Source organism: Arachis stenosperma, chromosome 5 (assembly GCF_014773155.1).
Source record: "Arachis stenosperma cultivar V10309 chromosome 5, arast.V10309.gnm1.PFL2, whole genome shotgun sequence".
Taxonomy (NCBI): Eukaryota; Viridiplantae; Streptophyta; class Magnoliopsida; order Fabales; family Fabaceae; genus Arachis; species Arachis stenosperma.
The window spans coordinates 115,839,467-115,853,154 of record NC_080381.1 but is presented as its reverse complement, the minus strand read 5'-3'; the positions used below and the strand labels follow the sequence as shown (position 1 = coordinate 115,853,154).

The 13,688-nt window shown below is 32.5% G+C and overlaps 4 protein-coding genes across 4 annotated transcripts; all 4 read left to right on the top strand.

The window, feature by feature from the left end:
* The first annotated feature begins 204 nt into the window (after positions 1–204).
* Positions 205–807, top strand: LOC130979057 (miraculin-like). Its single transcript, XM_057902410.1, has one exon. It carries the CDS (start codon positions 205–207, stop codon positions 805–807), a length of 603 nt encoding a protein of 200 aa, XP_057758393.1.
* Positions 808–1,403: 596 nt separating this feature from the next.
* LOC130982419 (miraculin-like) lies at positions 1,404–2,234 on the top strand. Its single transcript, XM_057906421.1, has one exon. The coding sequence runs from the start codon at positions 1,480–1,482 to the stop codon at positions 2,092–2,094; it is 615 nt and encodes a 204-aa protein (XP_057762404.1). The 5' UTR covers positions 1,404–1,479; the 3' UTR covers positions 2,095–2,234.
* Positions 2,235–5,846: 3,612 nt separating this feature from the next.
* Positions 5,847–6,467, top strand: LOC130981169 (miraculin-like). The gene has a single exon (XM_057904788.1). It carries the CDS (start codon positions 5,847–5,849, stop codon positions 6,465–6,467), a length of 621 nt encoding a protein of 206 aa, XP_057760771.1.
* A 6,539-nt stretch (positions 6,468–13,006) lies between these two features.
* Positions 13,007–13,336, top strand: LOC130981168 (glycine-rich RNA-binding protein blt801-like). Its single transcript, XM_057904787.1, has one exon. The coding sequence runs from the start codon at positions 13,007–13,009 to the stop codon at positions 13,334–13,336; it is 330 nt and encodes a 109-aa protein (XP_057760770.1).
* The last annotated feature ends 352 nt before the right edge of the window (positions 13,337–13,688 follow it).

The window sequence follows — 13,688 nt, the reverse complement described above, 5'->3', positions numbered from 1 at the left end:
TATATATATATAAAAGTTATCCGCCGTTTAGGTTTGAGGGAGTGTTTAATTAATGGCTAATTGCATGAGTTGAAAAATTGAAATCAATGACCATCATTACCCACCAGTCCACAGAGAAGTGACAGAACTGGAGCCATTATTATCACCCTATATATATTAGTTAATTAATTGTTACTAGAATTAATATTAACACAAAACAAAACAATGAATATGCCATTGCTTGCATTCTTATTTCTCCTTGCCTTGAGTAGGAAGCAACTGCTTGGTGCGGCTGCTCCTGCACCCGAGCAAGTGGTTGATACATCCGGTAACATCGTTCGAGCCGGTTTAAATTACTATATTGTCCCTACATACCCTAATGCCGGCGGGCTCACCCTTGCCAGCACAAACGCCGACGATTGCCCTCTTGACATCCTGGTTGTGGATGGATACCAAGGCCTTCCACTAATGTTCCAACCTGTTAATATCAAGAAAGGTGTTGTTCGTGTTAACACAGATCTCAATATCTATTCTCCGTATAATACGGATTGTGGGTCCGCAGTGTGGAGGCTCAAGGACTATAACTATGAAATTCGACAGCAGTTTGTTACCATTAATGGTGTTTTAGGAAATCCTGGAGCTGACACCATTGCAGATTGGTTCAAGATTGAGAAGTACGAGGATGCTTATAAATTGGTTTATTGTCCAAGTGTTTGCAATGCTTGTTATTACCGATGCAGCGATTTAGGAATTTATGAAGACCAGTGGGGTAAGCGTCTAGCTTTCAGCAATGTGCCACTCAAAGTTCAGTTTCATTATCGTGCCTGAAGTAATGATGAGTTCCACCTATGTCTAATTATAAGTTTATAACTATACCTAAAAATCTTAAGGAATATATAAATGTGTAATAAATAATAACAATGCACTACTTGTGCTTTAATCTGTGTCCTTATAATAATACAAATTTGGTCAAGTTGACTTTAGAAAATTTTGACCCGGGAATTGAACCTGCAAAATGCTTAAATCATGTTCAATTGGAATTAAATCAGATATAACAAAATATATGTTTTAAAATATGATTTATTTTAAAAAAGACTGATTCAACTGCCACTGCCCTCTGGTACATTGTAAGTACCGATTTTTAGTCAATTTTCGTACTGGTTTTTCTTTTTGGCCGATTGAGTCCAATTTTTCATATATAACCAATACAAGAGAGTTATTTTCCGTAAATTTTCTTCTTTACACTTTGTTATTTAATATATTGTATTATGCCAGTCAAACAAAATTCAAAAACCAGATATTCATAAGCGTGTGGTTATTTACATAGGTACGTGGTTTTATTAGTATGAGTTGAAATCATTGACTATACATCTCGTTGCACACTAATCCACAGAACTATATATCCATCCTTACCCAATTAATTCACATACACTATCTTCTCTAATCCTATCACTATAAGTCACAAGAAGCACAAGATTAAAAACTTCACATAACAAAACAATGAAGAACACATTACTTGTCCTATTCCTTTTCTTTGCCTTGAGCACCAAACCATTGCTCGGTGCAGCCAGTACTGCGCCGGAGCAAGTGGTGGACACATCCGGCAAGGTCGTCCGAGCCGGTTCAAATTACTATATTGTCCCTACTTCTCCTAATGTAGGTGGCCTTTCCCTCACCAGCACAGGTGAATCCACATGCCCTCTTGATGTTGTGCTTACAACATCGGATCCAAACGGTTACCGGGGCCAACCCGTGGTGTTTCAACCGGTTAACGTTAAAAAAGGCGTTGTTCGTGTTAACACTGATCTCAACATCTATTTCGCATATGAATCAATTTGTGAGTCCACGGTATGGATGCTCAAGGACTATGATTATTCAACCGGGCATTGGTTTGTGACAACTAACAATGGTGTGTTGGGAAGCCCTAGTAGCAACACCGTTGCTAATTGGTTCAAGATTGAAAAGTACGAGGATGGTTATAAGTTAGTTTATTGTCCAAGTGTTTGCAAGAAGTGTTACCACAAATGCAGTGATATTGGGATATATGAGGACCAATATGGCAAGCGTTTGGCCCTTAGTGATGTGCCATTCAAAGTTCGATTTCAACTTGCGTGAAGCTCAACCTATGTATAAATATGCCTAGATCTTGATGAATAATTTTTATCATGTACAACTTGTCCTTCACATTGCTCAAGTTGAACTTCTTGTCGTTGACTAAATAAATTAAATAATAAATAAGCAATGTATTTTCTTTATTTTGTTTATTGTCGATATAAAATTGTTCATTTTAAAAGTTTAAAATGATAAAAAAAAATAATATAAATAATTATATCTCTAACACGATCTTTCAAACAATAACTTTTTTTAAGTTTGTTTAATAATTTTTTTATATATATATTTTTTATTTTTTTAATTATTTTATGCTATATTTTCTCTTTTAGAATTGATTAAAAATCGAACTCTAAATCTTTTTAATATAAAACTATGATATTATGTCATGAAATTACTTTCTAAATACTTAAAGCTAATAAAAAAATAGCATGAATTATACCTACACCAACTCTTTTTGTAACTATTACGTCTTTCATTTCAATTTTTTTTAAAACAAATAAAAAAAACAAATGAAGGGATATACATGTTCGTGGGTCGGGTGAAACCAAATTTGTCCTGACCTAAATCCGATTCTAAATATATATCGGGTCCATTTTTTAGACTCTAACTTGACTATAAACCCAATGAAACCTAAACATTTCGGGCCACAACTATACCAGGTCCAAATCGAGTAAAAAACGGATCTTTAAAGATTTAATAATAATTTATATAAAAACTTATTTATAAATAAACTTATTTATGATACACTTATTTATAATAAAGAAATTTGTTATTAAAAAGTTGATATTTATATTTGAACTTGAATTTGTCCATAAATTATAATTTTGATGCTTTTTGATCTATTTTCTAATTCCACAAGTGTATTAAAAATAAAAAAATAAGCTTATAATTAATATAACATAATATTAAAATTAATTTAAAACATATATACCTTTTTTATTTTTTTAGGGTGCATATGGAGCGGGCGAAACTGAGTTTGCCTTGACCCGGACTCGACCCAAAATAATAACTAGATCTATTTTTAAGATCCTTAGTACTCTAAACCTAATAAAATCATACCAAATTAGTCCCAAAATATTCAAGATCGGACCGAATTTTTTAGTCCTACCGAATCATGTGCACTCTTACCCTACCCTACGAAGGAATATGATAGAACAAAAATTGTAACCTTTGTTACATAGAGTAGATGTACCTTTAGATGTTGTAATTAAGATTGCGAAAATCGGACTGGTTCAATGGTTCAATGGTTCAACCAAGTCAAATCGTGGTTGAACCGGTTTAATTAAATATACACTAAAATGATATAAAAATTTAATACATAATTTTAAATATACCAAATTTTCCTTGCTCCACCTAGTCCTGTTCCTCCAAAGGCTTTCTTTTTTCTAAATTAGTTGGCTAAGCTACATGCAAAACTAAAGTTTCCTATTTTATTTTGATTAAAGTTTCAAAACCAAATTAACAGATACTATGGAAAAAATAGAACTGCATATCTAACTGAAACAAAGTTTTCAGGTTTTTATAGCCTTTTCAATATTCTTGATCATGACACCCTTAACTTCAGAGACTTTTTTTTGAAGTGTGGCAAGCTTGCTTATTTCCTCAGGATCATCAATGCAGTACTTCATATGCTCCTTTAATTTCAACTTGCACCATCCAAATAAAACAAAACAGCACAATTTACACAAATTCAAACAAATCAACCTCCATAATCAATTCTTAATTCTCACACTAGTACAAAACACAATTAAAGTCTCAATTCTCACAACAATACAAAACAGAAAATTACCCAAACTCAGAAAATAACAAACATATATTAACAAAATTTATCACTAAACAAAATCAAAATGCATAAAAATAACAATGTTTTACAACAAAAAACAACACTAACATATATTTTTATTGTATGAAACGAATTTTACTTGAAAAATCATTTTGTGATTGCATCTTCCAAATTAGAAAATTAAAAACTAACAAAATTAACCATCAACAAAATTAACTCAAACAAGCAGCAACAATTCAGAATATTAATCCCACTAACCCATAATCACAAAAACAGAAAATAAGTATTATACTAACTCAGTAACTCAAAATAGTAAACCCAACAACTCAGAATCACAGCATCAGTATTATTAAAAATAATTGAAAACCAGCCAAAATAAATTGACGTAGCGAGGGAGAAAGGAAGTGACGGCAATGAGATCTTGGATTTTTTAGTGAGTGACAGATCGGCCATCTTTAACATAAACAATGTAGTGTAAAAGGGAGGAAATCGGAATAAATAAAATTAACAAAAAAAATCAATAACTCGTTCCACCCACAACAGAGGAAACAAATAAAAAACTAAAGTGAAAAAGGAAGGAAATCAGTGAAAATAAAGAAGAGTACGAAGAAGATGTTGAGGAACGGCAAAGATTGAAGAACTCACAGCAATGTAGTGCAAAGATTGAAGAACTCACAGCGGCAGCACGGGTACGTTCGCACTATGCATTGGGACTGGTGCTCGACACACACACACACAGAGAGAGAGAGAGAGAGAGAGAGAGAGAGAGAGAGAGAGAGAGAGAGAGAGAGAGAGAGAGAGAGAGAGGTGTTTCGATGACGAGAAAGAGGCGGCCGACAACGGCATGGACAGAGGCGGGCTTCACGGCAAGCACAGAGTAGCGGCGGCTGTTTGCTCTGATAGGGTTAGGGATTTCGCCATTTTGGTGAATACTGAGAGTGAGATAGAAGGGAGAGGGGATTGGGGTCTTGGTCATCTACGCGTTTTTCCTTTTTTTTTTCTAAAAACCAAAACGATGCCGTTTTATGCTAAATAGAAGAACCGGACTTTCCAAAAACCCGACCGGTTCAGCTGGTTCATTGGTTAACCATCGATTCGACCGATTTTTTTACCGATTTTTTGCAGGCCAGTTTTAAATGTGAACCGAACCGACGTACTGATCGATTTTCGGTTAATCCGGTCGAACTGATCGATCCAATTCGATTTTCAGAACATTAGTTGTAATATCTGCTTCATTTATTTCAATATCAATCTTTTTCAATTATCGAAAAAAAATTGCACCTCAGAGTAATTTCAACGAGATTTTTTTTATTTGATTTTTATTGTAACTGAATCGACTTGGAATTAAAATTTGTGTTAGATATAATATTTGAAATGATACTCATTTTAATAAGAAGATATGTTATTATTTTAAAAAAAAATTAGTAAAATGTTATTATTTGTATATTCATTAAACTCATTAAATAAATATTATAACCTTATTGCATAACGTTGTTAAATTGATGAAATGAAATAAAATTTTACTATTAAATTTTAAATTAATTTTTATGATATATGATCCTACAAATACAAATATAATATTATGTAAAATCTAAAATAAAATAAAATTAAAATAATTGAAGATGCTCTTAACATCACATGCATCATGCATCTAGCCCGCTAGCAAACTAGCAACAAAGCTTTGAACAATTGAATGAACAAACTGTACTATGGGCTTCTCTTCTATGGACTTTATAAATGTAAATTAAATAACGTGTTATTATTGATAAAATTGGGTAGGTTTCTTAAATATGGCAAATTGTATGAGTTGAAAAATAATGAAATCCATGTTCATCGTTGCACACATTTAAACTTGCCCGTCCACAGAACTAGACCTATCTTAACCCTATAAATTCAAGCTATATATCTTCTTCTATCACAACTTCACAAGTCACAAGAAACACACAATTATTAAACTTCATATAACAAAACAATGTTGAAGACCACATTAGTTCTTGCATTGTTCCTTGTCTTTGCCTTGAGCACCAAGCCACTGCTCGGTGCAACTAACCATGAACCCGAGCAAGTGATTGACACATCCGGCAAGATTGTTCGAGCCGGCTCTCATTATTACAACATCATCTCTGCCACACCTAACTTATCTGGGATCTCTCTCGCCATCTTCACAGGTAACGAGACATGCCCCCTTGACGTTGCGACCATAGATGGTTTTCATGGTTTGCCTGTAGTGTTCCAACCCGTTAATGCTAAAAAAGGAGTTGTTCGTGTTAACACCGATCTCAATATCATGTTCTCATATGATTCACGGTGCGAGTCAATGGTGTGGAAGCTCAAAGACTATGACTATGCGACTAGACAGCGGTTTGTGACGACTAATGGTGTTTTAGGAAACCCTGGTGCCAACACTATTAGCAATTGGTTCAGGATTGAGAAGTACGAGGATGATTATAAGTTGTCTTATTGTCCCAAAGTGTGCCCTAGTTGTAGACATCCATGTATGGATATAGGGGTACATAAAGACCATAACAATTGGGGCAAGCATCGTCTAGCTCTTAGCAATGTGCCTTTCAAATTGCGGTTTCAGCGTGCATGAAAACCATCTCTCCCGGGCTCGATTCTCTCCAGAAGACGAAAATGGACTTTGTTTGGGACGATCGACTACTTTGTACTTTGTACTTTGTATTTTTACAGTATTCAAAGAATTACTCATTAAGCTGCTGGCTTGGTGAATATTCTGATACAAACAAAAAAAACTATAAATTAATAATAATAATAATAATAATAATAATAATAATAATAATAATAATAGAGAGAAAAGAAATCAGGCAAGTTCCTCTTCTTCTTCTTTTTTTTTTTATAATAATCAATGTCCCTCTGTATTCTATATATGATTTAATATGTATGTAAGTGTTTCCCTAATGATGATGATGATGATGATGATGATGATGTTCCGTACATGTGCTTTATTTGTGCCCTTAATTATAATGCAGCATTGGTTAAGTAGAGTTTCCTTTCATCATTCTCATGTACTACATAAATAAACAATAAGGAACAAATTATTTTCATAATAAATTCAATTTCAGAGCCAATTTTTTTTAATATTAGTCAAATTTTTTAAAATGATCATTTTATATTAAATTTTAAACTCTAAAAGATAAAAACTTTTTAAAAAATAACTTTATAATTTACAATAATAAAAAATTAACTAATATTAAATTAATTAATTTTGATTTTCTATACTTATTCTTCCCTAATTTCCTTTTTTCTTCTTGATTGTAATTTCTATGTTTTTAAGTCTTGTGAGACACTTAGCTTCAGTCCAAAACATACATTTAATTTTATGCTAAAGTGTATATAGGATTCCGTTGTATTCAACCAAGTTAGCTAAATTTCTGATGGTAAAACTTGAATGGCAATGATTTTATAGAGATCAAAATGTGTATTTACTATTTAGCCATGTCATTTTCATACCATTAAGTTTAACTAATATTGTAGCAAGAGATTGGCAACAATGGAGTCAAATCGCTGAAAAACAGAGAAAAGGAAACAGAGAGAACAGAGGATAAAGCGAAACTGTATTTCTATTAATTTGCTCAAACAAACTATAATCTAAATACAAGGAATTGGTTACAACTAATTTAATAAGCTCAAACTAAATGGAATCTAATACTTCAACGTAGCTTTCTGTTACCAATGTCAATGCCAAAAGCAGAGAGATTGGTACTGGTAATCCATGCCTGCCGTATGTAATAATTATTCTGAAATGCTTGTATAACAATATTTGATGGTTAATAAAAAAAAAAAGTTCGCCAAGTCTTTTAACAAAGAGAACGTTGATTGTAATTCTGCAAATAGCTTGGGGATTGTTCCCCTAAATTAATAGTGTTCTTGCTTGATGACTGAGGTATAACTCGTCTTTGTGAGTTTTTATTCCAAGCTTCTTTATTTCTGTTTCGAACTTTTTCTCTAAGAGAGGCACACCTTGATGCAAAATAAACAAAAATAGGGGGAGATACTTATAAAAGGTGAGGTACTTATAAAAGGTGGCTCCGAGGCTCAAATTAATTTTTTATAATTTTATATTTAAGCAATATTCAACTTATCTTTAAATGAGTTTTTCTTTCTCTTTTATATTAGGAGTTTGTGATATGAATTTGTCCATTATTAAATTATAGTAGCAACGTATGTAGATCATAACGTTTTGATTTGTCGTTTTAATTTTAATAACCGACCTATAATGTATATGCCGAGCTTTTCATAATCAATTTATAACCGTCATATCAAATAACATCAAAAGTAATCTAGACTAAAATAGAATAAATAAATTCACATTTCTAAATATAAAGGAGTGTTCCAAATTTTAAAACAAAATATATAAACTTGTATGATATTCACTAACGTCGAGTTACTAAACTACTCAACAAAATACCAAAAAATGGTCATTTATTAATAATTTTATTAAATATTTTAAATAATCTTATCTAATTAATCCTTTATTAGACATCAAATTAATTTTCACCTCTTACTAAAATTATTAACACTTACATTTTCATGTTCAAAATATTTATTTATTGGATATTAAATTAAATATATACCCAATAATCTGTAGTGTATTCAACGTCAACAGTAGCCTCTCATACAATTTGATTATAGATTAAAGGGTAAATCACATAAACAATACAAATATCTTTTAATATTATACGAAAGTCCTAAAATCCAAAATGTTACATGCATGTCCTGATTTTAAAACATTTTTATGTAAATCGAAGTTAATAAGCTCGATTTAGTCATATACAATGTAAATCGAGTTAAACAAGTTCGATTTAACAAAAACAAGTAAACTGAATAATATAAATTTGATTTACCAAGACCATCACTAAATTAAAATTACAAGATTCGATTTATAAAGAGGAGGGCTCGATACATAAAATTATACAAATTATTTCAATTTACTCTTTGAAATAACTAAAGTAAATCAAATTTACTTAATTTAAATTACTATTATAGCCAGAAAGTTATATAAATGGAATTCAACTAATTCAATTTATCAAGGATTGATTGTTATATAAAAATTAGTGTATGTTCCTGTGTCCTATACGGGATAATACATAAAATTATATAAATTTTTTTATTAAAATTTAAATAAAAAATATACATAGTAATTATTATTATAAATATTTTACAATTTAAAAATATTAAAAATAATTAATATTTATTTTAATCAATTTAAATTTATTAAATGGTGATCTTATTTGTCCGCTTAAGTAAGTATTTGGAGTTTGAATCTCGCCTTGTGTGTATCACAATCCATTAGTTAGCCACAGACCATTAATAAATAGAGTATTAATATGTGGTGGATTAATTCTCGACTTGCCAAGTTAGGAAATCTATAGAAAAAAAATTGTATTTGTCTTTAAAATAGATTAATTTTTCATTAATAGAAATACTTATCAATTTTTGTTTTTGTTGAAATTTACTTGGGACAATTTTATTTATTGCTATCGTATTCATTCTTGAAATCAAAACAATATGATCAATATTATTACTTGTTAAAACTTCACATTTTATGAAATAATTTTTAAATTTTTAAATTCATAAACTTATGTCATTACAAAAGTTATTAGATCGATTAATATTTTTTGGTAATATAGTGTATCAAAACACCATCGTTGAGTATTAGTTAGTGTGAAAAGAAATCAATAACAACTTTTGTTATTCAATATATAATTTATTCTATTGAAAAATAAATTAATATGGTAATGAGGATTCAGGGGTGCGTGAGAAACCCACTTTTCATCCCTCATTCCTATTTAAAAAAAATGTCAACGTTCTTTCTCCGTTATTGCAAGTTTCTGTTTAATTACCCCTTAGAGAACGTAGATCTCTTCCGGTATCTACGAATATTCTTTGAAAACTTTTTAAAAAATTAACACAAAAAGACATAATATAATAAATAATAAAATAATCAATTCAATATAATTCAACACAATTTATAACATATTCGTTATGAAAAATAACATTTCAAAAGGAGAAAACATAAAAAAATAATCCAACATAATAACATAACATAATTTTTTAGGACGATACTGAGCGACATAGTGACGAACTTGATGAGAGGTAAAGAAAGTGAGTTAGAGAGAGAGGGGATCAAGGCTGAGAATGAATTTGGAAGAAAAAGAAAAAATTCGAATTGGAGGCAGAAATTAGGGTTACTAAATTCAAGAAATGGATTTACATATATATAAATTAGGATAAATTAATAATTTTATATTCGCGTATATTTAATAAGTTTCATGGGACGGGTACTTATGTCTGTTCCCCTATTAGGAGTGGCAAACGGGAAAGTCCGCCTTGTCTTGCCAAAAGCCCGCCCCGCCTAGTAAGACGGTCCTAAATTTTTCCCCTGCCGGCCTAATAGTAGGCTGGCGGGATCTCCTTTTTTTATAAACCATTAAATATTAAACAATATATATATATAATTTCACAACAATTTCAATAAATTTATAATTTCTAAAAACTTAAAAAAAAATTATAATTTTTAAATTCACGCACATTAACGTCTTTATAATTATAAATATGTAATAAATATAATTATAAATCAATTTTTTGAAACAAAATCATAAAACCAGCATTGTTCAAAGCAAAACAAATATTATCCAAAATATAACTTAAAACTTCTTCAATTATCATCTTTGTTCATTTTGTAGATCAATAACATCATAAAAATTTGTAAAAAAAATAGCTCTACCAAAATAAAAGCTTGGCCCAGTGGGAAAGCCTGCTCCGCCCCGCCGAAGACCGCCAAATTCCGTGGATTAGGCGGTGCAGGATAGGCGGGATTTTTAAGTTTGGTGGCCATACATTTCCAGCCCAACCCATATTTTTTGGCGGGTTATGCGACCAGCTCGACAGGTTTCGACCCGTTTGCCACCCCTAGTCCTCATTTATTTTCGCATGGCAGGTCTTTAGGATTTCAGGAGTCCCTATCTAGCTCCAAAACGGGAGTAATTCCTGCAAATACCCGTTTCGACTGTTTTTGTGATCATCATTATTACTAGCATTCATTGGTTCGTAACGTGGAGCTATTCTAGCCACTCAATAAATTCTTAGATAGTCAAAGTTTAGGTTATATCATTTTTATAAAGTTACATGCATGTATCCTTGTTATAACAATATTAATAAAAGATAAATGGATAAACACTAAACTATTGTTTGGATTTAAGATAAAAAATAAGAGGAAAGAAAATGGAAAGAAAAGTATTTTTTTTTTGTGTGTGCTGTTTAGATGAAAAAATGAATGAAAAGAAAATAGAGGAAAAAATTTCTTTTGCTTGAATGAAAGGAAAAGTAAGAAGAGAAAAAATTATAATAGAGAAAAATTATATTAATGTTTTTATATATTATATATAAATTATATTTCAAATGGTAACTTTGTATTTTTATCCATATTTGCACTTTTGAATCAGTTTTCTTCACAACTTTGAAGAGAAAAAATTTACGTGAGCTTCATATACACTTTTATGTTTTTCATTCAATTTCTTTGTTGAACAAAATAATGAAAAATTGATTTTTCCATCCATTTTCTTCCCCAACATTAGGGATGGCAACACCACCTGAATCCGCGGGTACCCACTCCGTCCCTACCCGCTCGGGACGGGTTTTATCTGGGGCGGGTTTTGTGTGGGGCGGGGCGGGGTCGGGTTTAGGTAATACCAAGGTTGCGAGAACCGGACCGGTCAATAAACCGGTGAGGTCACTGGTTCAATGGTTCACTGGTTCGACCGAAGTTCAACCGGGGTTCAACCGGGGTTCAACCGGTTTAATTAAATATTAAATAAAATTATTAAAAAAATCTAAAAATAATTTTAAATATATAAATTCAATAATTTCTAACTTAATAAAATTTAAAATTTCACATAATAAATTATCCATAACTTAATATTAGAGGTTCACAAACAACTTCAAACATCAAAGTTTATAACTAAACAAAAAAAAACGCACATAATGACAAACCCATAATGTTCTATATTCAAAAGAAACAATTACTAGCAAGTTTTCAACTAATCAAAAGTGCAACTCATCAAAAGAGAAAAAGAATTGAGCCTTTAATGTACTTATATGAATTGATGATGGATAAGAAAATCATAGATGCACCTCAAAGCACAAGTCATCACCAAGACCTAAACATAGCATAATGAATAATTTAGCTCAACTAACAAAAAATGCTAATTAACACAATGCTACTTACCTAAGTGCCAAAGGGACATTGTGAGAGAAGAAGGAAAAAGATTGATAACTACAAAAAATGCTAATTAACACAATGCTACTTCCCAATTAGCTCAGGCTTTTTTGTGTCACTTTAACAACCAAAATGGGCACTAAAACAAAGCTTGTTTTTATTAACTATGTTGATTACTTTGTCACTTTCTAGTGTTGGAATGGTTCAAGGCAGCAGCAGAAAACTTCTGGCACCAACATTTCCTGATTTTGGCAGCTATGAATTTCCTCCATTTCCTGATTTTGAATGAGCTGCAATGCTGCATAATTTGTTACAGTAAAGCATCAGATCCAAATCAAACACCAAAGGCAAGAAGCAATAAGAACAAAATGACAAAAAAATAGAAGCAAACAATGGATGAATCATGAATAAAAATTGAAGCAGAAGCAAACAGATTCATGAAGCAACAAAACCCTATTTCTAAATAGATTCATGAAGCAGCAAAATTGAAGCAGCAAAAATTGAAACAGCAAAAATTGAACTCAGATTCATGAAGCAGCAAAATTCATGAAACAGCAACTCAAAATTGAAGCAGCAAAAATTGAACTCAGATTCATGAAGTAGCAAAATTGAAGAAACAACAACTCAAAATTGAAGCAGCAAAATTGAAGCAGCAAAAATTGAACTCAGATTCATGAAGCAGCAAAATTGAAGCAGCAAAAATAATCCCCAGCTGCCTTCAACGCATCATAATAGAAAGCCAAAAACAGATTCAAGATTCATCAAACAGAAACCAAAATCATGTAATCCAGATAAACATAAAGCAGCAACTCAAAATCATGTAATCCAGATAAACATCAAAGAGCATGTTTTCTGTGATAGAGAGGAACAGAAACATGAACAGAAATAGGAACATGAACTCAAATAGGAACAAAACCATGAACAGAAACATGCCCGCATACATGAACCGAGGTGGAAGGCAGAGTATTACCGGCAACGACGGTGGAGGTAGAGAGCTCGGCGATGACGGTGGAGGTGGAGAGCTGGACGACGATGGTGGAGGAGGCGAGCTGGGCGACGGCGATGGAGGAGAGGAGCTCCGCGACGGCGATGGAGGAGGGGAGCTCCGCGACGGCGATGGAGGAGGGGAGCTCCGCGACGGCGATGGAGGAGGGGAGCTCCGCGACGGCGATGGAGGAGGGGAGCTCCACGATGGCGATGGAGGAGAGGTGCGACGACGATGAGGGGCTGTGGGAGGGTGAGAGGGTGAGAGCTGAGAGATACTGAGATACTGAGGGTGGTGGCTTTAGGGTTCGTGCATAGCTGATAGCCCTTTTCTTTTTTTTTTTTCTTCAAAACGACGCCGTTTTGAAGTTTAATATGCAAACCAATAAACCGTAAAAAAACCGGACGGTTCTCCCGATTCACCGGTTAACCGTCGGTTTGACCGGTTTTTTCACCGATTTTTTGCTAGCCGGTTTCTGACCTTACCCAGACCGGTTAGGTGATAGATTCCCGGTTTTTCCGATTGAACCGGCCTGTCCGGTTCGATTTTCAGAACCATGGGTAATACCCACCCCTACCCGCCCCGCTATA